Genomic DNA, 17,807 nt, shown 5'->3' with positions numbered 1-17,807 from the left:
AGGCTTGTCTGGTGGGCATTGTTGAGTCACAAAGTGAAGCAAAACCCCAGTGTGTCTTCTGTGAGTGAGTCATTGACTTGTAACTCCTCTGCTGGACGATGACTGGTAACGTCTATTCAGCACCCACCCGGGCATTGGTTACCTCCCCTTGTCAAGGTCAAATCCAAGACTTCATTGCAAATCTACATGGTCAAAATTACCCTTCTGATGACAGTCTAACGTTCAACTCCTACTAACTCTAGGAAGGGTTTGTTCTATATTGTTCATACATTGCTGCCTTCGGAATCCCAAGAGATACTTTTATGCAAGAGTCCTAGAGGTATTAACTCAATAAGGTACTATAGAAATTACTCTCAATTAGGGCTGTCGATTAATTGCAGTTAACTCATGCGATTAACTCAAAAAAATTAATCGTGATTAATCGCAGGTTTAAACAATAGAAATTTATTAAATATTTTGGATGTTTTTCCTACACTTTCAAATATATTGATTTCAATTACAACAGAGAATACAAAGTGTACAATGCTCATTTTATATTATTTTTATTACAAATATTTGCACTGTAAAAATGATAAACAAAAGAAATAGTATTATTCAATTTACCTCATACAAGTACCATGATGCAATCTCTATCATGAAAGCACAACTTACAAATGTAGATATTTTTTTTTGGTTACATAACTGCACTCAAAAACAAAACAATATAAAACGTTAGAGTAGGGGTGGGCGAACTTTTTGGCCCGAGGGCCACATCGGGGTTCCAAAACTGTATGGAGGGCCGGGTAGGGAAGGCTGTGCCTCCCCAAACAGCCTGGCCCCTGCCCACTCCCATGATAAAGAAAAGAACCAGAAAACAACCCTATAATCATGTAAAGCTAGGCTTCTGTCTTTTTTCTGTGCTTATCTGTCTTCTCTCTAAGGTTATGGGTAGAAGGAATGTGAACTCACTTTATCAAAGAGCCAAGACTCTGTGTTTTGTTTGGCTAATACAGAAGTCCAGGGAAGGCTACCCTCCTAACCCTAGACGGGAGGGAAACCCTTTTTCCCTAACACCCACTTCCTACCCCCTGACTGCCCCCTTCAGAACCCCCGACCCATCCAACCCCCACCCCCGCTCCTTGTCCCCTGACCACCACCTCCCGGGACTCCCGCCCCAATTGCCCCCCAGGATCCCACCCCCTACCCAACCACCCCTGTCCCCTGACTGTCCCGACCCCTATCCACACCCCTGCCCCCTGACTGCCCCCCCCCCAGGACTCCCATGTCTATCCAACTGCCCCCTGTTCCCCATCCCCTGACCCCCCCCCAGAAACTCCGCCCCATCCAACCACCCCCTCCGGGACCCCGTCCCCTATCCAACCGCCCCACTCCCTGTCCCCTGAGTGCCCCGACCCCTATCTACACCTCCACCCCCTGGCAGCTCCCCCGGGATCCCCCCCGTCCAACCGCCCCACTCCCTGACTGCCCCCTGGGACTCCCTGCCCCTTATCCAACCCCCCTGCTCCCTGCCCCCTTACCATGCCGCTCAGAGAGGCAGGAGCTCACAGTCACGCCGCCCACCAGGAGCAGCGGGCCAGAGCGTGGTTGGTGCAGTGCGCTGAGGCTGCAGGGGAGGGAGGGACAGCGGGGGCGGGAGGGCTGACGGCTAGCCTCCCCGACTGGTAGCTCGGGGCCAGGCCGGACAGCCCGCAAGACCGTAATTTGGCCACCTCTGCTTTAGAGCCTACAAGTCCACTCAGTCCTAATTCTTGTTCACCCAATTGCTCAGACAAAAACAAGTCTGTTTACATTTGCAGGAGATAATGCTGCCTGCTTTTTATTTCCGTCATCAGAAAGTGAGAACGGACGTTCGCATGTGACTTTTGTAGCCGGCATTGCAAGGTATTTACATGCCAGATATGCTAAACATTCATATGCCCCTTCATGCTTCCACCACCATTCCAGAGGACATGCTTCCATGCGTTAATTCAATTTGTGACAGAACTCCTTGGGGGAAGAATTGTATGATCTCCTACTCTGGGTTTTACCCGCATTCTACCATATATTTCATGTTATAGCAGTCTCAGATGATGACCCAGCACGTTGTTCGTTTTAAGAATGCTTCCATGGCAGATTTGACAAAATGCAACGAAGGTACCAAGGTGAGATTTCTAAAGATAACTACAGCACTCGACCAGAGGTTTAAGAATCTGACGTGCCTTCCAAAATCTGAGAAGGACGGGGTGTGGAGCATGCTTTCAGAAGTCTTAAAAGAGCAACACTCTGATGAGGAAATTACAGAACCCGAACCACCAAAAAAAGAAAAATTAACCTTCTGCTGGTGGCATCTGACTCCGATGATAAAAATGAACATGTGTTGGTCTGCATGGTTTTGGACTGTTATCGAGCAGAACCCATCATTGGCATGGATGCATGTCCTCTGAAATGGTGGTGGAAGTATGAAGAGACATATGAACGTAAATATCTTGCAACGCCGGCTACAACAGTGCCATGCGAATACCTGTTCTCACTTTCAGGTGACACTGTAAACAAGAAGTGGGCAGCATTATCTCCTGCAAATGTAAACAAACTTGTTTGTCTGAGCGATTGGCTAAACAACAAGTAGGACTGAGTGCACTTGTAGACTCTAATATTTTACATTGTTTTGTTTTTCAATGCAGTTTTTTGTACATAATTCTACATTTGTAAGTTCAACTTTCATGATAAAGAGATTGCATTACAGTACTTGTATTAAGTGAATTGAAAAATACTATTTTTATTTTTACAGTGCAAATATTTATAATAAAAAATACATACAAAGTGAGCACTGTACATTTTCTATTCTGTGTTGTAATTGAAATCAATATATTTGAAAATGTGGAAAACATCCAAAATATTAATATAAATGGTATTCTATTATTATCAGCGCAATTAATCAAGATTAATTTTTTTAATCACTTGACAGTCCCATTCTCAATACCTATAGGATTTAATAAAGAATGAAATATTTTCTATAGGCTTTTGAGAACCACCCTATAGAATGTATAGCAGGGATATACGTCTCTATTAAATTTTACAGGATTTTTCCATGTATGCGTCACAGGTGAAATATTCTGTGTACATACATAAAATATACAACTATTCACAACTGACTTACCACAATGATCTCCATAGGAATAGGAACTGGCAGTTTCTTCTTAAACCGGTCATTAATTTCTTTCCCACTCAGCAGCAAAACAATGCATGTTAATCCAACAACTAAGGTTGCAATGTTGGTTTTTGTGATATTTGAAAGTACAGCAATTAAACTCTGCAACATAATAAAATTCTGATAGTTATTCCATGATGATTTTATTTGTCCAAAGATATTTGTATTCAGTTGCTTAATAGTCTCTGTCCAGTAAGCTGCCCCGGGAAGCCAAGATGTGTGTTGCTGTCTGGGTTTTTGCTTGTCTCCAAAGTATGAAAGCACCTCACAAACTGTAGAGAAAATACATACGATTTCTTCCACCTAGATTTTTTACTCCTAACAGTAAATATCTGAGTAAGGAGAGTACGTTATTAGAGCAACTACTGGCCCAAAAACACAGAACATATTAAGCTGCTTTTGTGGCATTAATGTACATCTTTTTATGGCCAAAAGATGCAATACTAGAGTTTGTCAAGAATCGGGCACGAAATTTGAACAAGTCTTTTTCAGAGGGAAAAAATAAGTCTAAACACCTAGTTAAACCATACTTCAGTAGTCTCAAGCAGTCTCTAGCAAGTCAAATCTGTTTAAAGCTGCATAAACAGTTTTAAAGCTGCTGGACACAACCAGCGAGGGTATCGTGGCAATGGATTCTTTTTGGCTGGGTGACAGTGATCTTCCAAATCGGCTCTTGAACTGACCAAAAAACCTAAAAGTTCTTTAAAGTTAAAAACATCTTAAAAAGAAACACTGCCCTGTAGCATTAATAGAAGCAGTTACAAAAAGAAACCCACTAGGAACACAAATCCAAAGCCTTGCTGCAGGCAGCTACGTAATTATAAAAGGGGATACACTATGAAGGTTACACAGCATGCTTGGAAAATATTATCCTTTTTCCTCCTAACTGCTTCAAGTGCTAATTCCCCACTGGCTTTTTGATAGGTCACCTAAGCATCAAAGCTGAAAAGTTATCAGTGTCGTATCCCCAGTTTCTGGAAGGCTGGTTACATTTACACAAATGGATAATTAAATCTATCTTAGGTTTTCTATAGCTCATTATACCATTGTAGTTTTTAAGTGCTGCAACTTTTCTACTGGCGTGCCATTAACCAGTCCAAAGGATTGGGTCTCCTAAGAGATCAGAGGCTTCCAATATTCCTCTGCTCAGACTTCCTTGCTCTGGTCTTAAAGGCAGATACTGAATTACAGCAAAATCTGGTTTTCCAAAACTAGTGGGAGAGAGAGATTCTAATATATTTCAACTATCTGCCTGTTTATGAGAACAGACAAAGGAGCAACATGATGTGCAACGTGCACACAGAAACACAGCTGATAAAGGGACATGCTCATTTAGACTTACAATTTATAACTCAGTGCACATAATATCTGATTTTTCAAAGCTCAGCTGTGTAGATCCATACACAATGGCTTAGCATACATTTAAAGTTACAATAATTAAATCAGAGCTTTTGAAAATTTTCGAAACTGGAGTGCGGTGTCAGAGACATGTGGAGATTGGAGAAGCAGCTCAGGCTATATTGTTCATGTGTAGTACATGGGTAGCAGAAAATGGGAAATGACTGCCTGGGAAGGAATACTGCAGAAAGGAATCTGGGGGTCACATGCTTTTAAGATAGTTACTTACTTACTTACATATACAACTGAAAGGGCTCCACTGTAGCGCTTTGTCTTGATTCCAAGCAGATACTTTAACTGGGAGGTAAAGACATGAACTGCCGCGGCAGTAGTGAACCCTCGTACCAGTGGCTCCGTTAGATAGATGGCTACAAAACCAAACCGAAGGAGACCTAAAGACAACTATTGAAGAACAATAGGGTCAAATTATGCAACTTACCAGTGCACTCAATTGTAACATAAAAGTCAGCGCTGTAAAGAACAGAGCAGACCAGATTCCTGCCAACCCTGACATCAAGCAAACCAGAGACAGTCCAAGCAAATCTAGGCTTCCCCTCAGAACCAATTCTACTTCCCCCTTTCTGCAAGAATAAAGTTTCAGTGAGCAACCTTCTCACTGACCCAGGCCAGTCTGAGGGGGTTCAGTGCCATCAATGCTAGGACGGAGATGGGGTATAGGTCACACATATATAGACCTAGTATCCTATGGTTTATGGAAGGCTTTAAAGGAATAGTGAAAAGAGGTTTCCTGTCAGACCGGAGGTGGTAGTGGTGAAGGAGGAAAAGGATCTCTCTGATGTGCCTCAGCCAAAGCTGAGATGTCTGCAGAAATTCCCTGTTTCCAAGTTCTCCCTTAATCTTAGGTATATAGTTAGCATGATGCAGCTCATATCCCCCAGAACTGTGTTGGGGCATGAGCACTAGCATTTTACTGTGGGGTTTGGGCAGCCTCCATAACCTGGGACCCCCTACCACTGCAAGTTTGAGAGAATTGCCTGAACTTGCCCTACAGCAAGCTACAAGCATGTTACCTGTATGATCCCTGAAAGCAAGGTGACGGCCACAGCTACTTTTACCCTCATGGCATCTCTGGCTTTATAGTTTTCAAGGAGATCAGTGCTATTGGTGGAATTAGATTCCATAATATTAAACATTTCATCAGGAGCTTCTCTGACAGCCACTCCACCAACCATCAGACTGATCACCGCAAACGTGCCTCAAATAAAAGACAGAGGAAAAATAGGTGCAAATTCTGCATGTCAGTTAGGACAAACTTTTACTTGCTTGTTAACCAGGGTTCTTTATACAACGGATTATCTCATGTTTTTACACTTTTGTGGAATTAAACATTTATCTCCAAACTATTTTAGAGTTTTCAATCAACAAAGTTGCATTTTTAGTAGTGAAATTTGCCCTTATACTCAGGACCAATACAGTGGTTTATACATAAACACTCCTGTGGCAGGTAAATATAATTATTTTACAGATGCAGAGAAATAAAATAAATTTGTCCAAGACCACATAGCTAGTTGGCAGCAAAGCTGGACTTCCTGGTTTTCATGCTCATGTCTACTCCACTAGCTACTGTTGCTTCTATTCCTTCTTAAATATATTAGATAAGATGACAGCAAACACAGCCTGCTAGCCTTTGAGACTATGGAAAGTACCTAAGAATTTCAAGTTTAATGAAGAAAAATAATAATCAGAAAGTTTGTCCTATTTATTTATTTTTTACAAAGTATTATTTGAAAAGAAAACACTTCAATTGTACATAAAGAAAGATACCTATTGATATGTGTCTAGAGGTCCCAAAAAAGGTATATAGAAAAACAGGATAAAATGAAGAATATAGGCCAAATACCGGGGGGACAGCTGCCAGCAAAGCGTAGGCTAATCCTAGAAAACACAATCAGGGAGAAAGGGAGCCACGTTAGGAAAAAACAGAAAGGGTCTGTTTCAAGATAAAAACCACATCATCCCCTTAATGATATAAGAACTATTAAATACATGTAGCAAACATTTCATGTCACATATCCAAAGACACATGAGGAAAGAACATTCTTCAACTGCACATTTAAATTTAGGGCCTGATCCTGCAACGCAGAGTGATCCCATTGAGGAAACAAGAAGTCTGCAATGACAGGCTTTGGGGGGTGCATGTATTTTTTAATGGACCATACCTTCAATCATCACTCCCCCAAGAAGCTTCGCAGAATAATAAAAGACAAAAGATTAGGACTTACCTGCTGAAGCATCCCATATTTGCTTTCCTTCCTTTGCGAAATGTGTGTGCCAGTCTTTACTGATTTACACTCAAACCACCACACTGGGATCATTGGTGTTGCACACTGGTGCAAGTCAACACAAATTTGGCTCAAATGTAAAATACAAGGGAAGGACCAAGCTGTAATCTCTTGACCTTATCACTGCCACTAGTAAATGAAGTAAAAGAACAGAAGCTTCTATTCTGTTGGTAAAGGAAAAGATCAGGAGTGTTCCCAGGAGCACTTGCAAATGCCAAAAGATAGAATCATATTTAAAAAAAAAAAAGGAAGCCACAAAATGAAGAGCAAAGTTCACTGTTGCTCACCTATAAACCATGAGGCAGTGACTACTATGAGATAAGGCTGCTGCAGTTTGTGTTTCCAGCACATAACAGACATGTAATACCTTTAGCTAGAATATCTGAATGCTTTGTGCAGCTAGTGTCTCATTTGAAGTATTTTGAATGTTTATCATTAAATGTAAGTAAAGCTACAGATTTTATTTGATATGCTAAAAATAAAAAGGCTGCATCCAATATAAAAATCCTTAAGCTAAACTGAGAAATGCACAAAACCAATAGAGTGCATACCCAGAAAAGGAATAAAAGCCTCTCTGACAACCTAGGGTTTGAACCTTCTATTACGTAGAAGTGATGACACCTGTAAAAGCCTCAGACACAGTTAACTCTTTGTACTTGTTCCTAGATTTGCCTCTATTCAAAGAGGGGAGAGTGATCTGGCAGTGTGATCTCAAACCAAAGATAAGGGAAGTCACTTATACTTGCTAACAACAGTGGTGGGGGTGGTGGTAGTAATGTAGAAGCGCCCAAAGTACCAACCAGAATCAGGGTCCCATGGGGCTGGGCTCTACACTATCTCACACACACAAAAAGCTATGCCTACACTAGACTTCCTTGGGAAGCCTCCCACTGCAGCAATCCCATTGGTGGCAGCAATGACCTGCATACTAGCATAGACAGTAGGTTAGTATTTTTACTTCTAAGCAGGTCTGAAAGACCTGGTGCTAAAATGCTGGTGGCCACCTGAGTCTAGGCTACATGAGTGTTCCCACTGGTGCTGAAGTACCAGTGCTAGTGTAACAGCAAATATGGACCCCCTCCAAAACACACCTTCTACTAGAGTGGACAAAACATGGTTCCTGCCCTAAAGACTTTACTCCACTTTCAGGGAAATGGAGTAAGACCTCCAAGTTATTTCAGTGCATTTCACTCCTATCATCAAGCTTCTCTCCATTAGTCTCCATGAAACACAGGAATCACCACTGACTACTCTGCACTGGCTGAGCAGGGGAGAAGAAAAGGAGTCACAACTGTGTCATGAAGGAAAAGATAAGGACCAATCTCTGGCACCTGATCTTGCTGAAAAGTTGCTCCAAGCAGAGGAGTCAAGCCAATCTTGCACTCCTCTGGCATTCCAGAGATGCTCTAGCTGCCAGTGGCCTATACAAGTGTAGTGGAGAAGAGTAGACTTGCCACTACTCTTGGGATGAATAGGTGAGGAGGGAGTAATAATTAAGGTCTTTTATCAACATGGTATTTAAGCACATGCCTACCTTTAAGGCAGGTGAGTAGTTTCACTGACTTCAACAAGACTACTCACATGCTGACACACTTTGCACATATTTGATAATGGGCTCTTCAGTCTACAGAGAAAAGTGTAACATGATCCAATGGCTCGAAGCTTAAGGTAGACAAATTCAGACCGAAAATGCAGTGTAAACTTTTAACAGTGAGGGTAATTTACTGTTGAAACAATTTACCAAACCTTTGTGGTGGATTCCCAACACTGGCAATTTTAAAATCAAGTCTGGTTGTTCTTCTAAGAAGATCTGCTCTAGAAATTATCCCGAGGAAGGTCTCGGGCCTGTGTTACACAGGAGATCTGACTAGATGATCACAGTGGTCCCTTCTGGCCTTGGAAACTGTGAATTGGGGTCAAGTTCTTTGGATTGGGTGCTCAGAGGGGAGGATTTCACTTGTTACCACTGCCTAACAAGATGTACAGCAGCACTTTAAATGACAGCCTTTTCAACTGGTTTTCAGCATGTTGTGAAACACTACCACACAATCATCCAGGAGATCACTGCCACAACAAGACACACATGATGGTCTGAGAACGATAATAAGATTACAGACAGTTCTACTCACCTTGAGGAAGCTGCATAACCCCAGTGCTTATACCTGAGACTATGTCTCCTAACAAATATTCCTTCACCGGATAACGGGGCAGCCATTTTAAAATTGGTAAAAAACTGTAGAGATGAGACTTGGCTTTCTTGGAAGAACAACTGAAGATACAAAAAGGAAAAGAAGTGAGATCATAGCAGAGGGAAATTAAAAAGATTATAGAGCCCACCCCCTTGCTATCAAGTTCTTGCAGACCATTGGGGTGGGTGTGTGTGAGAGAGAGAGACACAGACAGACACCAGGTATGCAGATTAACTAAGTAAGAAAGTAGCAGATATAAAACTCATACCGACAAGAACGTGCTATCTTCTGGCCAAGAGACTGAGGCGTCTTTTCCTTCTTGTGCAGCTGTCCTTGTAAGAACTCTTGGTTATATACCGGTCTCTTCACCCAGTACATCTGGGTTTGCACAAGGCACTCGTCATGTTCTTGAACATGTTCCATTGTACATTTCAATTATCAGGAACGGAAGAACCACCACTCCAAAGTCTCTACAAAAAAACGCTAGACACACATAAATGTACAGTTTAGCTTATTACTGTTATTTCTTAAACATCTAGTTTGGGGTTTTCTTCCAAGAAGCTTTAAGGACCTCAGTTTGACTACTCAGATACTACAGTGATGAGTGCGGTAATAAATGCATTGATCAGAGAGCTTGTATAGTGGCTGTAAAATCACAGTTGTGGTCTTTATTACACAGAAGTGAATATTTCTACATTTCTTTTTCAGGCAAAAATCTCCTGTATCAATTATTTTGCAAGTATGGAAACTCAAATTTAACACAGAGGGTTAAATTCACTTTCAGCTGTTCTTCCCCTTTCCCTCACCACAGTCTTTCTAAAGAGGACTGCAATAGTTTAGGGAGATGTGTTATTTCTGAGTTATTTCCTGCTACCTCTCCTTATAAATGGTCATTGTTAATAGGACCGGGAGCTGAAACTCAAATACAAATACAGATTCCCCTTTAAAATTCAGAAATTCACTTCTCTTCACTCCAAGCAGTCAGTCACTTTATTTGTCTGTCCATCTGCCTCCTTCCTCTAAAAATTTACCCTCTCTTATTTCAGCTAGTCTGACAATACTGTCTCAGGCAAGTAGGGGATGGAAGTAGGCACAATCCCCATTAACTTCAAAAGGCTAGTCTCCCAATGTCTGTGCCAGGTATTATTAATTCCCAATCTTGTGCTCACTGAAATCAATAGGAGTTAATTCCGAATGACAAAAAGTGTCTACAACCAACTAAAAATACCTGACTTCCAAGTTTCTTAATACCTTACAGGCATACAGTGCTCATCCTGTCTGTTGCTCTGCATAGCTTGTTCGTGCAAATATGGGTAAAAAAAAAATTCTACTCTCATTCATGAACAATGAGACAGAGCCATTAAACTATTAAGTAAATAGGACCTGGTCAATGTTAACATGTCAGATTGCAGAAAGGGAACTTGGATGGACAGGATAAAGCCTAAAAAAAGCAGTACTTTTTTCACATTCGTTTTTAAAAGTAAACAGCATGCATTTGCTTCACCTCAGTGACCTGAAAGTTGAAGAAATAGGATAGCACTGATTGCCATGAATGATGAAATGTTACAACATGTTATGGTTAGATTCCCTGATCTGGCTATGCTGTACCATGGGGGTGGGGAAAGAGTGGTTTTCAGCTGCTCTGGTCTCAGGGCTACCAGAGACCAGCATAGGCCCTGGTTCAAGTTAGGCCCCAAAGGCCTAGTCCAGCGAGCAGGGATCACTGGATACATTTGTTTCAGGATTTCCCTTTGGTTGGGCCATGCCCCAGACACCAGTGACCAGAACAGACAGTAGTGTAGGAGTTGCTATGGAAGCCTCATCAAATTTTAGATTACAATTGGGCATTACTTTTCTTGTATGTCTAATTTTTAGGGTGAATGTATTTTAACTGTACAAACTAAGGCCCCAATCTCCCTCCGCCACACACACACTTAGCTTTCTCCACACCAGTACTCCTACTGGCTTCAATGGGACTTCTCATACATGTAGAGTGACACACATGACTAACTATTTGCAGGATCAAGGCCTAAGATGGTCAGCAAAAGAATCTACTGTTGAGGTACAGACAGATACATCATTAGAGCGAGACATGGTGAGGGAGAAGGAATAATCATTTTAGTCATAAAATGACCTTCCTTCCTCACCAGATCCCCTGCTGAGGATACAAACCACAAAAGAATATACTGGTTGTTATGGAACTTTCTAAACTACTCTCTTTAAATTTAAAGAGACCCCAATCAAAGCAAAGATACACCAGAGGTGGAGAGAAAAAGACTGATAGCAATGCAGAGGGAATTGTAACCACCATCAGGTACTAATCTAGGAGGATTATGAGTCACAGCTCATTATGGATGGTGGCCAGGTCCTAGAGAAGACACATTGCTTCTGACAATTTAAGGGTTGGACTCGTATCACGTTTACATTACCGTAAATCTGGAGCAACTCCACTAACATCAAGGATGTTATATTTTACTTTATTTCTGACTTAATCAGGAGAAAAAATGAATTAAAGTGACATTTTGTATGCATCCTTATTTATATTTAACTTTTTTTTATAGCATGGAAACTAATTTACAACCCAATAAGCTAGGCTCAAAGACTGCTAGTGACAGTCATGTATAAAGTGCTGTTCATTCATGCAGAAGACTTAGACCCCAAGAGGACATGTTACAATTACTTCCCTTGCCACTGAAATGTGAATATATATGCTATATACTGCACAGCAGGTTCAAACCCTAAGAAGCAAGTACACTGACAATGAGGGGACATGGAACAAATCTGTCAATTTCCAGCCTAAAATGTTCAAATGTGGATACAGGATCTCATTTAGTGTATAATCCAAAGCCTACTAGAGTCAGTGGAAAGGTACCCACTGACTTCAATGAACTTTGGATCAGGCTCTTAGTCCCCAATGCAGCAAAGTATTTAAGCGCATGCTTATCTTTAAGCATAAGAGTAGTCCCACCGCAGTCAATGAATCTGATCATCACATGCTTAAAGTTAAATTATACTTAAATGTTTTGCTGGATCAGGGCATAAATGCATAGACTAAACAATTTACCAGCCAGACACACCCACAAAGCTAAAAAGGATTTGATTCGCTGAATACATGTTCTAACAGGATTTAACTATCCAGCATACACAAGCGCCACGATTGTCTCCAGTGTTAACCATTTTGAGTGCTAAGCAGTGCTTCACGTACTGGGAAGTGGAGTCCCTTAAACCAGCGGTTCTCAACCTTTCCAGACTACTGTATCTCTGTTTTGTCTTGTGTACTCCAAGTTTCACCTGATTTAAAAACTACTTTCTTACGAAATCGGACAAAAATATACAAAAGTGTCACAGCACACTATTAGTGAAAAATGGCTTACGTTCTCATTTTTAACCATATAATTATAAAATAAATCAATTGGAATATAAATATTGTACTTACATTACAGTGTATAGTATATAGAGCAGAATAAACAAGTCATCGTATGAAATTGTAGTTTGTACTGACTTCACAAGTGCTTTTTATGTAAGCTGTTGTAAAACTAGGCAAATATCTAGATGAGTTGATGTACCCCCTGGAAGACCTCTGTACGCATACCCCTGATTGAGAACCACTGCCTTAAACGATCTCTTTCACAGAGCTGCCCACAGAATTTCAAGGACCAAGAATCTTGCCATAACATCACACAGACAGACAATTAGCATCTCCCCACTACACCCACAAAATAATCAGTAGCATTGTTACCTGTTGAAATCTCTCTATGATTGAGTGGCAGCTCTTTACACTGTCCTGCAAAGGAAAGCGTGGATATCAAGTTCTCTCTCTCCCCCTGGAGGAGAGGGAGTACCCTACATCACCACACTCTGGTGACTCCCTTGCAGTTGCCTGTTGATAGAGAAGCAGCAGGCCCTGTTTCAGAGGAAAGATCATAAGGGCGGTGGGGGAAGAGAATCATCTTTGGGATTTTATAGGTCCAAACTATACACAATGAAAGGCTGCTCTCAGATAATATGTGCTTAACAACAAAGACTGAATTACTATGCAAGAAGAAGAAAAGGAGGACTTGTGGCACCTTAGAGACTAACAAATTTTTTTGAGCGTAAGCTTTCGTGAGCTCCAGCTCACTTCATCGGATGCATTCAGTGGAAAATACAGTGGGGAGATTTATATACATAGAGAACATGAAACAATGGGTGTTACCATACACACTGTAACGAGAGTGATCAGGTAAGGTGAGCTATTACCAGCAGGAGAGCGGGGGGTGGGGGGGAGGGAGGGAAGGTTTTGTAGTGATAATCAAGGTGGGCCATTTCCAGCCATTGACAAGAACATCTGAGGAACAGCGGGGAGAGGGGAATAAACATGGGGAAATAGTTTTACTTTGTGTAATGACCCATCCACTCCCAGTCTTTATTCAAGCCTAAATTAATTGTATCCAGTTTGCAAATTAATTCCAACTCAGCAGTCTCTCGTTGGAGTCTGTTTTTGAAGTTTTTTTGTTGAAGAATTGCCACTTTTAGGTCTGTAATCAAGTGACCAAAGAGATTGAAGTGTTCACTACAAAAGGCTCCCCCTCTTCTCCCCCCACCCCGCCCTCCTGCTGGTAATAGCTCACCTTACCTGATCACTCTCGTTACAGTGTGTATGGTAACACCCATTGTTTCATGTTCTCTGTGTATATAAATCCCCCCACTGTATTTTCCACTGAATGCATCCGATAAAGTGAGCTGTAGCTCACAAAAGCTTATGCTCAAATAAATGCCCAACTTGATTATCATACACACTGTAAGGAGAGTGATCACTTTAGATAAGCTATTACCAGCAGGAGAGTGGGGTGGGGGGAGAGAAAACCTTTTGTAGTGGTAAACACCCATTTTTTCATTCTTTGTGTGTATAAAAAGATCTTCTATACTTTCCACTGCATGCATCCGACGAAGTGAGCTGTAGCTCACGAAAGCTTATGCTCAAATAAATTGGTTAGTCTCTAAGGTGCCACAAGTACTCCTTTTCTTTTCGCGAATACAGACTAACACGGCTGTTACTCTGAAACTTAAAAGGTAGTGGTTCTTTATCTGACTGATAAAGGCCTGCTCTGGATGCTATTATTAACCTGACGGTGTCAGAAGAAGTAGGACTCATGCCACATGAACACCATGTGGTGAGAATGCTCTCAGGCTCTCTCTACACCGTGTACCTTAAAGCGGTGCGGCTGTGCTGCTACAGGTGCGCAGTTGTAAGGCACACCGTGTAGCCGCTCTTTACTGCCAGGAGAGAGTTCTCCTGGCGACAAAATAAAACCACCTCAAATGAGGGGCGGTAGCTTCACCGCCGGAAGTGCGGCTCCTGCCGACGAAGCGCTGTCCATACTAGCGCCTTTCGTCATTAAAATTTTTGTCGTTCAGGGGATATTTTTTCACACCTGAGCGACAAAAGTTTTAACGATGAAAGTGCTAGTGTAGACAAAGCTTAAGTCAGTGACTCTCCACCTTTCCAGACTACTGTACCCCTTTCAGGAGTCTGATTTGTCTTGTGTACCTCCAAGTTTCACCTCACTTAAAAACTACTTGCTTACAAAATCAGACATAAAAATACAAAAGTGTCACGAACACCATTACGGAAACATTGCTTACTTATTCATTTTTACCATATAATTATAAAACAAATCAATCTGAATATAAATATTGTACTTGCATTTCAGTATATAGTATACAGAGCAGTATAAAGTCATTGTATGAAATTGTAGTTTGTACTGACTTTGCTAGTGCTTTTTATGTAGCCTGTTATAAAATTTGGCAAATATCTAGGTGAGTTGATGTACCCCTTGGAAGACCTCTACGTATCCCCCTGGGTATGCTCCAAGTGATCCGTGTTTTAAATCTCAGATGCTCCACCACGAAGCTTCAAACAATCTACACTGGCTTCTGGAAATTACATTACAGACCAAATCCTGGTCTGGTTGAAGTTTGTGAGAAAACTCCATTGATTTCACTGGACCAGGATTTGGCCTTGTGTGAATGTTTTTAACTGTACAGACATATTGGATGGACATGAGTGGTGGAGCAGCTCATCCCTCATAGCCAAAACTCAGCACACAATGAAGAGTAACAGAGGCAGAAGTGTGAAATTATGTAGATTTCAGATACTTAATAGGTACACTTTAAAAAAAAGTGTCACAATAGGACAGTTTTGTTTCTTTTTTTCAGAACCACATATTCTGTCACCATCCAGTGACACTGCTGGATTAGCCAACCTAAGAGGCACAGAAACAGCTCCCCTACAAGTCTTCACACACCTTTTGACTGCGTTAAACACAGCAAACATATTAACTCTACCAACACAATAAGCCTTCTTCTCCCAGAAGTACAGGTAGGTTTAATACGTTACACTAAATATACAGGAATGCTTTTCTGTTGGACAAATCCAAGTTAAACTTGGACTACAGCCCTTTGAAGTGTTATCTTTTAGTTTATAGGGGTGAAGGTCATGGCTATCAGCCTATGGACTAGGGGAAACATGCTGTAGCTCAAGACAACAAATGCCCCATTAAACCATTCATGGTTAATAAGAGACTGCAAAGGCTGTAAATCCCACATCTATTTAGTAAACAACAAAGTTATTTAAAGAAATACCTTAACTTTGTTACTATTTACTCTTTTTCAACCCCCTTTTCTTCTCTCCTCAGGCCTGATTCTCCCTTGCCCTACTTGTGCAGTTATCACACCTATGCACAGTCTGTAAAATGCTAAAAACCAGTAATCACTTTTTACAGCAGTGCAAAAAGGGTGTAAGTGCTCAGACAAGGTGCTAGGCCATAGAGAATCAGGTCCCTTGTGTTCCTCAGGGTACTCTCCGTCGTCCCCTCCTTAACTCGCTCTGCAGTTTAACTCATTTCCCAAATGGCTTCATTTACTCTGTGCAGATGACTCTCAAACCTACCTCTAACCACTCACATTTCATCCTGGATGTCCTGCAGTCCACTGCAATACAGCAAGGCAAAAATCTTTCCTGTCTCCCATGCTTGGGTCACGTTTAACTTCTCTCCCCAATTCCACATTTTAAAAACCAGTTGGTTCTCCCTTGGTTTCAAAAAATCCATTTGTTCACTTACAGCCCCTTACTAAAGCACCAAGCTATACCCCGATCTCCCCAACTTGCCTCTCTGCCCCACACACCAGTTCATCCAAAGTCACTTTCCTCATGCACTGCCCAGATCATATCACTCCCCTCTTTGAAACCATTTGTGATTTCTTAACCTCCATAATATAGTTCAAGCTTCTCACCCTCATCTTTAAGGCTCTGCATAAATCTGTTCCTGCCTACAGCATCGCCCTCATTTCATCCTACTCCCCGCACTCATTCCCTCTGTTCGACCCAAGTCTCCTGACTAAACATGGTTTCCTTTCCCCCCCACTATCTCCTCTGTACATTCTACCACGTTGCTCCCTCTTGTCGGAAACCCCTCTCCTTCCAGCTACCAACCAGCAGCCTCTCTTCATGCCAATCTCTCTAACACACACATCTTCTGCAATGCCTGCCCATGTCAAATCCACCAATGAGTGACCAGGGCTAAGATGTGTGAAAAAAGTGGGGGTGATGTCTACCACTCCCACATCCGCCCACCCCCGTCCAGCAATTACTTCTGCCCTAAACCAACTCTCTGAATTCTGTCCAAGCTGTCTACATGTCTCTTAAAATGCAGTACCCAAAACTGGACACAATATTCAAGCTGAGGCCTCACCAGCACTGACTAGAGTGGAACAATGAACTCAGCAGATGAGCTCTGTAATGAATCAATGGCATCTGACCATGCAGAATTATTGCAAGGGCCCTGAATTTCAACTCAGCCCTTACTTAGGTAAAACTCCCACTGAAGGGACCCTGTAAGGACCTCAAGATTTGTTCCTATTTGTTTGTATTTCCTCTCTGAGGTCCAGATTGTGATACTACTCAGTCTAAGGGCAGCTTATACCACAGGTAGTGTCACTGACTCCAGTAGAACTTCTTGTGGAGTAGGCTGATATTCAGTGTAAGTAAGGGTTTCATAACTTGATTATTTGAGAGATGCCCTAATTGTTTTGCTACATGTGGTGCTGTGCACTTGCATTGTACATCACAAACTGAAACCGCATGAAAAAAACATACAAGAAAATCCGTAGAGTGATTCAACATAAATTCATGGACATACAGGATTAACTTCTCTGTATAATTTCTAACCTATGATCTCTTGGATGAAGGACAATAGTGACATTTACCTCAGAAAATACAATCACCTTTGATCTTTCTGCAGCCACTGCACTTTACTATTTTTTTAAATACACTCGATCATATAATTGATTGATATTTCATACCTCATTTCCCATGTCAAAGATTTTAGCTTCTAAAGATTTGTTCCGTACCACCAAATTCATTAGCCCTTTAATACGCTATTTTGCGTTCAGTAACTGCTGTTTGTTTTCTCCATGACAACCCATTATAGGTCACTAATATCCATTTTTGAAACATGTGATACCTATGCCACGTTGATAAGACAGTTCAAATCACGGCTCACTTTAAAAAGCAAAGTACCCCAGGCCCTCCCCCACAAAGTTCAGCTAAGAGGGGGCTCTTGTTTCCAGCATAACCAACCCTATCACAGCGAAAACAGAGGGAGATTTAATCATTTGGCCATTTGTATTCCTCTCTTTTGCAGCTCTGGGCCTGATCTTGCCACCCTTCCTTCATCACTGCTCTCTCGT

At 41.6% G+C, this 17,807-nt stretch overlaps 1 protein-coding gene across 5 annotated transcripts in view; it reads right to left on the bottom strand.

Annotated features, from left to right (window-relative positions):
• The window catches only part of SLC26A5 (solute carrier family 26 member 5), a 42,395-nt gene that overhangs the window by 19,050 nt on the left and 5,538 nt on the right, over window positions 1-17,807 (bottom strand). For 2 of the 5 annotated variants that reach the window (XM_037889196.2, XM_037889194.2), the window contains exons 2-7: window positions 9,346-9,560; window positions 9,018-9,157; window positions 6,371-6,481; window positions 5,617-5,801; window positions 4,823-4,987; window positions 3,137-3,289 (exon numbers count right to left, since the gene is read on the bottom strand). In XM_037889196.2, the coding sequence (XP_037745124.1) occupies window positions 3,137-3,289; window positions 4,823-4,987; window positions 5,617-5,801; window positions 6,371-6,481; window positions 9,018-9,157; window positions 9,346-9,500 (909 nt within the window). In that variant the 5' untranslated portion in view covers window positions 9,501-9,560. Of the gene's footprint in view, window positions 1-3,136; window positions 3,290-4,822; window positions 4,988-5,616; window positions 5,802-6,370; window positions 6,482-6,828; window positions 7,053-9,017; window positions 9,158-9,345; window positions 9,561-12,816; window positions 12,958-17,807 lie in introns of those variants that run through there. The other 3 variants (XM_037889195.2, XM_043551962.1, XM_043551967.1) reach the window with 3 other exon arrangements.

Source organism: Chelonia mydas, chromosome 1 (genome assembly GCF_015237465.2).
Source record: "Chelonia mydas isolate rCheMyd1 chromosome 1, rCheMyd1.pri.v2, whole genome shotgun sequence".
Taxonomy (NCBI): domain Eukaryota; kingdom Metazoa; phylum Chordata; order Testudines; family Cheloniidae; genus Chelonia; species Chelonia mydas.
This window is presented reverse-complemented; position numbering and strand designations above follow the sequence as displayed.